At 40.2% G+C, this 8237-nt stretch overlaps 1 protein-coding gene across 1 annotated transcript in view; it reads right to left on the bottom strand.

Annotated features, from left to right (window-relative positions):
- The window catches only part of LOC128250597 (centrosome-associated protein 350-like), a 30737-nt gene extending 23072 nt beyond the window's left edge, over nucleotides 1–7665 (bottom strand). The window contains exons 1-6 of the mRNA XM_052975971.1: nucleotides 7558–7665; nucleotides 6910–7025; nucleotides 3321–3470; nucleotides 2128–2211; nucleotides 1113–1149; nucleotides 189–270 (exon numbers count right to left, since the gene is read on the bottom strand). Of these exons, the coding sequence (XP_052831931.1) occupies nucleotides 189–270; nucleotides 1113–1149; nucleotides 2128–2211; nucleotides 3321–3398 (281 nt within the window). The 5' untranslated portion in view covers nucleotides 3399–3470; nucleotides 6910–7025; nucleotides 7558–7665. The remainder of the gene's footprint in view (nucleotides 1–188; nucleotides 271–1112; nucleotides 1150–2127; nucleotides 2212–3320; nucleotides 3471–6909; nucleotides 7026–7557) is intronic.
- Nucleotides 7666–8237: the final 572 nt, after the last annotated feature.

Below are 8237 nucleotides of genomic sequence, written 5' to 3'. Positions count from 1 at the left end.
ATATATGCTTTTCTTTATAAGATCTATTATGATCATCATTTAATGTGTGTTTTACATTTATATATATATATGACAATTACACACACACACACACACACACACACACACATGTATGTATGTATATTAAATGTACACTTTTCGTTACAGTCTTCTATACAAGGCATACAGCAAATAATATGAATACTTACTCAATATGAAATTGCAGGGAATCAGATGTGTTCGCAGCCTGGGTATCAGCCTTGGAAACTTCTGAATCTGACTTGCTCTTATCTACAGAAGAGATAGCAATGGTAAATCGTTTAAGTACAAATAATCTCAGAAGAGTGTAGTGGCCAAGCTGGCAAAGAGAATAAAGCTGTTAAGAGGGTGTGACTGTGTGCTGGAGAAGCTGGCTTCTAAACCACCTAGCTATGGTTTCAGTCCCACTAAGCAGTACCTACAGTGCAGAGGACATCTTTTCCTCCCTACATCTCTTATCACTTGTTTATTTTCATTCTACACCTTCTCATTGTTATGTTTTCTTTCATTTTTGTACATTTTCTCCACTTCATTTTACTTATTTATTTATTTGCATGTCTCTTCCTTACCTCATAATCTGCATCGTTTTACCTGTGTGTTTTAATCTGTCCACCCATCCACCCGTGCACATAGCCCTTACAGACCCTTTAGGGCCAGTGAGACTGATGCAGTTGGTTTTCCAGTTCAACAGTTGCAAGTCAACAGCTGGAGGAGAAAACCTTCTGCTTGCTTACTTAAGCCCTTCGCTCCCTCTGGAGTGTAGGCCATCGACAACTTTCCTCCACTGACTCTGGGTTGTCTTTTCCGCTTCTCTCCAGTTTGATTCCTGGCTTTTCAGCTACATGCCCTAAAAAGGTCATCCAGCTGTGTAGAAACCAAGCCGAAACAGACTACGGAACCTGGTGTGGCCCCCTAGCCTTACCAGCTCCTGTCAGATTGTTCAATCCATGCCAGAATGAAAAGCGGATGCTAACTGATGTTGACAGAAAAAAAGCAATGCTGCACACACATCAAGAACATTGGGATGCAACTGTTGGCACAGGAAACACACACATAAAAGTGCTGAAACACACACACACACTTAAATGACTTACTTTTATTTGAGTTTGCTTTCTCACTTTCAGGTGTTTCCTGTAAAAATAAGACAGAATAAGAATTAGGTTAGAGTTGGAATAAAAACTGAAATAGGAATATAGACAGAGGATTTTTGGTTGTAATAAATATGAGTATTAAGCATGTAGATTCTTGTTAGTTAAGGAAGTATAACTTTTTTATTTTTTCTTATTAAAACCTGAGGCAGAGACGCTAAGATCTTGCAGTAAAACTAGTTATAAGTGTTGAATAATCAGACAGATCTGTTTAACGATTCTGTTGGAATATTAAGTTTATGATGTGTGAGGGTACCATCTATGAAAAAAAAAATATTGTGTTTAATGAAAGTAAGGTCTTTCACAGTTTCCATTGACCAAGTTTGCTCACAAAGCATTGGTTATCATGGGGTTAAAGTAGCAGATACTTGCTCAAGGTGCCACACAGTGGGACTGAACTTGAAATCATGTGGTTACAATGCAAAGCTCTTTACTATGCATCTATGCCTGTACCTATCTCAATTATTAGGGATGTAAAAAGCACCAGTGCCGCTTCCATCTACAAGGCACCAATGCCAGTACCACATAAAAAGAACCCAGTACACTCTATAAAGTGGTTGGTGCTAGGAAAGGGCATCAAGCCATAGAAACCATGCTGAAAGAGATGACTAAGAGCCTGCTGAGTGTCCATAGCTGATATACTACTTATATTTGACCTGTTTTATGTTCATATTGGCTAGATCCAGCCTTTTGTATCTTGTCTACAATGTCATTCTAAAAATAAACAAACACATCATTGAAATCTCAAAGCTAATGGATTCTCGTTGTCTGGAGACTAGACACAAAATGGATGCCAAACTGCAAAGATCAAACTCCACATAAAGAACACACACACACACACACACACACACACACACACACACACACACACACACACACACACACACACACACACATACACACACATACACACACACACACAAATCATCAAAAAGAAAAATATACTAAATAGCATGTTCACCTTTGATGTAAAAAACTTCTTCATTTTGGCATAATAAGCTCTTCGTTCACTTTCTTGTTGAGCTGTGAGGAGTTGAAATTCAGCCTGGAAAATAAAAGTTAGATTAAATTTAAATAAAAATAAAAATTTTAAAAAATGGTTGTTAAATGATAACGATGATGATGATGATGATGATGATGATGGACAGGTAGAGACCAATGCTGTAACTGACAAAGACATTGTGTAAGATGACAAGTATTTAGATGGAGTGCAATGCTGAACTTCAGAACCCCCCCCCCCCAGGGGGAATGAGGTAAACAAGGAAGAAATGTTGCAATAGCAACAAACATCCAGCTGAGCATTGCTAGTATGTGTCCAGATGGTATGGGACTGGACAATAAGTCCTCATCCAGGACAGTGTCCATAGCTGATATACTACTTAAACCACTACCACAATACCATCATCACCACCTAAACTACCACTGCCACCACCATACTATTATCACCACCTCCACTATCATCAGCACCATACCATTATTACCACTATACCAGCATCACCATACCATTATTACCACTATACCAGCATCACCATACCATTATTACCACTATACCAGCATCACCATCACCACCAAAGCCAGTAATAGCAAAATTAGCAGTGGCACAACCACATTAGTCCTTCAGACTGTATGATTTATAGTTCATGTTCATGGTTCCGGGTTCAGTCCCACTGCGTGGCACCTTGGGCAAGTGTCTTCTACTATAGCCTCGGGCTGACCAAAGCCTTGTGAGTGGAATTGGTAGACGGAAACTGAAAGAAGCCTGCCGTATATATGTATATATATATGCGTGTGTGTGTTTGTGTGTCTGTGTCTGTCCTCCCACCATCGCTTGACAACCGATGCTGGTGTGTTTACGTCCCCGTAACTTAGCGGTCCGGCAATAAGAGACCGATAGAATAAGTACTAGGCTTACAAAGAATAAGTCCTGGGGGTCGATTTTCTCGACTAAAGGCGGTGCTCCAGCATGGCCGCAGTCAAATGACTGAAACAAGTAAAAGAGTGAAAGAGAGTAAGTGACAAAGGTGCTCTTTGCCTAGCAGGACGTGGATCAACTCATATCAATAAAGGACCTCATAGAACATTTCTCTTTCTCTCTTTCATACACACACACACACACATACACTGGCACACAATGCTGATGTTTATGTCACTTACCATCACCCGAGGTACTTCTGTGACAATATTTTGCTTCTTCTTCGACAGTTGTGGTAGAATTTCCTCAATGCCCTTCATGATGCCATGATGCTGGATGCTGTTTGCAGTCTCTTGGGCTTCTGACAGATCTTTCCTGGTAACTCCATTCAGCTGAGTTTGAAATAGGAGACAAACACCTGGGTCAGACATTACAGCTAACTTACACAACACAAACACAGAAGGGTGTCTTGTAAGAGGGACGGAAAAAAGAAAAAAAAGGAAGGGGCCTTGTGGGTAAGATATTGCACTCACAATTGCAAGATTGAGGTTTCAATTCTTGGACTGGGCAGTGCATTGTGTTCTTGAGCAAGACCCTTCATTTCACATTGTTCCAGTTCACTCAGTGGGAATGGTATCATCTTACTTGTTAAGGTCATCTCAACAGATTTCTCTATAGAAATAATAACCAGCACTGATTTTTGTTACAACATTTCGTATCCGAGACGCCTGATGTAGAAATGTTTAATTCATAATAAAGTCAGTGCTGGTTATAATCTCTATTTGAAAATCTGTAGAAATAGCCTTGACAAGTAATGTAAATTGCACTGCTAACACAGTAGAATATGGTATTGACTTATAAAAAACATTCAGTATACTTTGTTGTATATCATGGTCATACAACAAAATATGGTATACCTACAGGTCATTATTATTCATGTACAGCAACCCCTTGCTATATTGCGGTTCACCTATTGCAGTTTATTATTTAAGCTTACATCAATTTCTCTGTGGTGTTGTTTTATATTTCTAATAAAATAAATATATACAAATTATAGAAATAATTTTTTAAAATATACAGTACAGCACTGTTTCCACTTCACAGGGTTGGAATGTAACACCTGCGATGGTCGAGGGATTGCTGTACCGACTTCCAGGAATGCATTTAATATGTAAACTGATATATTCAATAATGGTACCCCACTGTATTTAGTGGCTCTCTATGCAATGTGTTCGGGGATGATAAAGAGGTTAGATGGGTCCTGATGAAGGAGCAAAACCACCCTAAGTATGGCAGATACACCCATTACCCTTTTTTCCATCTTTGATCTTGTTGCTTGTTGACATCTGATATCATGGACACGAAACGTCGTAACAAAAATAAGTGCTGACTGTAATTCTTATAGGAAAATCTTCAGAGATAACTTTAACAAGTGATGTAAGAGCACTGCTAACACAGTAGAACACAGTATTGGTTTATAAAATACGTTTAATATACTTTGTAGTAAGGTGCACTCCGTCGGTTACGATGACGAGGGTCCCAGCTGATACGATCAACGGAACAGCCTGCTCGTGAAATTAACGTGCAAGTGGCTGAGCACTCCACAGGCACGTGTACCCCTAACGTAGTTATCGGGGGGACTCAGCGTAACAAAGAGTGTGACAAGGCTGGCCCTTTGAATTACAGGTACTACTCATATTTACCAGCTGAGTGGACTGGAGCAACGTGAAATAAAGTGTCTTGCTCAAGGATACAACGTGTCGCCGGGAATCGAACTCACGACCTTATGATCGTGAGCTGAATGGCCTAACCACTGAGCCACACTCTGTAGTATATCATGGTTGCATAACAAAGTATGGTGTCCTGACAGATCATTAATAGTTGTGATCTTATTTACTAATGCACCATGGAAACTGGGTAGGTGGCTCTATGTGTTCTAGGACTTGAGAGAGTAACGTTCCAAAAGTTAATGATGTTGATGATGATGGTGATGATTGTATGATCTGTGCATACATGTGTATGCATGCATGTGTGTATTGAGTGCTTTTGTGTATAAATGTGTAAGTGCTTAGATGCATGTGTGTGTGAACACAAGTGAGTGTGACTTATAGTGTCATGCATTATATTAGCATTGTGTACACTGTTTGTATTAGTTGGACCGACTGATGTCCTCTTCTTGAGTGTTGCTTTCACTATGCTTTCAGCTGTTGCTCACTCCACCCTTCTTCAGGTGTTTTGGGTTGAACTCAGTTGTTGTATTGGAAGTTTGGACCTAACCCTTTCGTTATTTGATCCATGGGGGGCGGGGGTACACGGTTCTCATTCCACTCTCTGCGTCTTGTGATATAGAGTCGTAGATAAAGGCATTGGTTAACGCAGTGCAGCCACCTAGAGGTTTCGAGTTCAATCCAAGGCACTAAGGTAATTCACCATCATCATCATCATCCTTTTACATCTGTTTTCCATGCTGGCATGGGTCGGATGGTTTGACTGAAAACTGGCAAGCTAGGGAGCTGCACCAAGTTCCAATCTGATTTACCATGGTTTCTATGGCTGGATTCCCTTCCTAACACCAACCACTTTACAGTGTGCACTGGGTGCATTTTAAATTCCACTGGCATAGATGCCAGTTACAAAACACCAGCATCAGCCATGACTACAATTTCACTTGGCTTGACAGGTCTTCTCAAACATGGTGTATATCCCCAAAACTTTTGGTCACCTGTCACAGCCTCCATGAGGCCCAATGTCCGAATGGTGCTTTTTGCATGCCACTGGAACAGGTCACAAAAATTATCAACTGAAGCAAAGAAATGTTACAAAATGGAGAGAGTGGAATGAGGACAGTATTTCACCCCATGGATCAAATTAAGGGTTAGGTTTGAAATTCCAAATCAACAACCGAGTTCAACACAAGACATCTGAAAAAGTGTACAACAGCTGAAATATAATGAGAGCAACAATCAGATGAGGACACCAGTTGGTCTGGCTAATATAAAAAGCATACAGAATAAAGTTCCTCATCTTGGAAATATAGAATTGTATTACATCAACATGTTGCTTAAGACAAAGAATAAAACAAAGTCATTAGCAACATCAGTGAGGTGGAATTGTTTCAACTGGAAAGGAAACATCAAGTTGTGAAACTGGCTGTGTGATGAAGGAGCTTACCAGACACAACCGCTTACACACTAGATTCCTTACTTAGCAACATGGTCAACTGTTAAAAGACAAAACATTTTAAGGAAATTACAGAGAAGACCCATATATATTTCTGGTAATGATTGAAAAGTAAAACATTTACAGGAGATTACAGAGAAGACCCGAATATATTATTTTAATAATCCTGGAGAGATGAAAACCAAAGTTAATCTTGGTATGAAACTAAATATTGCAAGGCAATTATTCTGTTACTGCTGCCCCTTAATTGGCGGCCATTCTTAGTCAATTCCTTATTAACAGAATTGTACTCATTTTATCACATTGACCCTGGAGGAATGGAAAGGCTAAGTGGATTTAGTGTCATTTGAAATCAAGGATAAGATTAAATACTAATTTCAAATTTTGGCGCAAGGCCAGAAATTGGGGGCGGGGGCTGGGTAAATTGATTACATCAATCCTAGTGTTCAAATCACACTAATGTCTTAAAAAGGAATAACACTATGAACATTGTAAATTTATAGATATTATATTTGGAAAAAAAAAAAATGGAATGGTCACAACTGGAATGCCTTTGATCACTTTTGACCTGGTCAATTTGGGCCCACCTGGTGGTGGTGGTCGGAGGCTAAACACGAATCATTAAAAATTTTTATTCTTTAACATATTTACCTTCTTTGACGGTAGATTCTCCTTGTTATGTAGAACTCTCCGTTTTGATGAGGAACTGGTCTTAGTGAGATATTTCGATGGCTGAGACGTGGAACTGGCTTCAGTACCGGAACTGGCTGCAAGTTCAAATTGAACAACAACAGAAAAGATTTTTCTAGATAAAAAAAGTATGAAATACAGGTCCCTAAACTGTTCAGTTTGTTAGAGTCCTCCATTATAGAAGTGACTCTAATGGAAATTGGACTCTACTGAAATGGTTGGCACAACAGTAAGACCGGAGTGAAAGAAATCTGGAAAATAATTACATTTTGTTGGCAATGGGTGTGTAAAAGACAGATTGTATGAAACATGTGTAAGTGTCATCTACATGGTAGTGATACATGGACACTGAATGTAGGGGGTCTGTGGAAACATGGGTACTAAATGTGGAAATGAAGAGTGAATGTGGAAGGTCTGTGAAGACATGGATATTGGATGTGGAAAAATCTGTGAAAATATAAATACTGAAAGTGGACGATTTGTGGGGGCGCATGGAGACTGAATGTGAAAAATCTGCAGAAAAATGGATCATGATGAGGAGGATGATGGTGATGGTGAAAGGCATGTGTTCAAATTGAAATGCTACTGATAAACTGGAGCGACACTTACCGGAAATATCTTCTGTTACTGTACCAGAAGAACTGTCAGAATGGTTCTTTGCATCACTGAGTGTCTTTATGAAATTGCTGCTGCTCCTCTGTGAACTTGCTCGGTGGGAATGGCTGAGAATTTAATGGATGAAAAAAATGAGAAGAAGACATTTCATTTATGGGCAATAAACACGAGAATATTTCTGGTGGAGTAAATCACTACAAACTCAAGTCCTGCTTATGTCAGGCACGCACGCACGTGCATGCATGTGTGTGTGTGTGTGTGTGTGTTGGTTTTACTTGTTGTAATTATAAGCACAAGTATGGCTGTGTGATCAGAAGTTTCCCTTGCAATCACATGGAACGTTAAAGCACCATCCGAGCGTGGTCGTTGCCAGGGCCACTGACTGGCTTCCGTGCCGGTGGCACATAAAAAGCACCATTCGAGCATGATTGTTCCCAGCGTCGCCTTACTGGCACGTGAAAGAACATTCAAGTGAGGTCATTGCCTGTGCTACTGGACTGGCTCCTGTGCAGGTGGTACATAAAAAACACCATTTGAGCGTGGCCGTCGCCAGTACCGCCTGTCTGGCCCTCGTGTCGGTGGCACATAAAAGCACCCACTACACTCTCGGAGTGGTTGGCATTAGGAAGGGCATCCGGCTGTAGAAACTCTGCCAGATCAGATTGGAGCCTGGT

The sequence above is a fragment of the Octopus bimaculoides genome, chromosome 23 (genome assembly GCF_001194135.2).
Source record: "Octopus bimaculoides isolate UCB-OBI-ISO-001 chromosome 23, ASM119413v2, whole genome shotgun sequence".
Lineage (NCBI taxonomy): Eukaryota > Metazoa > Mollusca > Cephalopoda > Octopoda > Octopodidae > Octopus > Octopus bimaculoides.
This window is presented reverse-complemented; position numbering and strand designations above follow the sequence as displayed.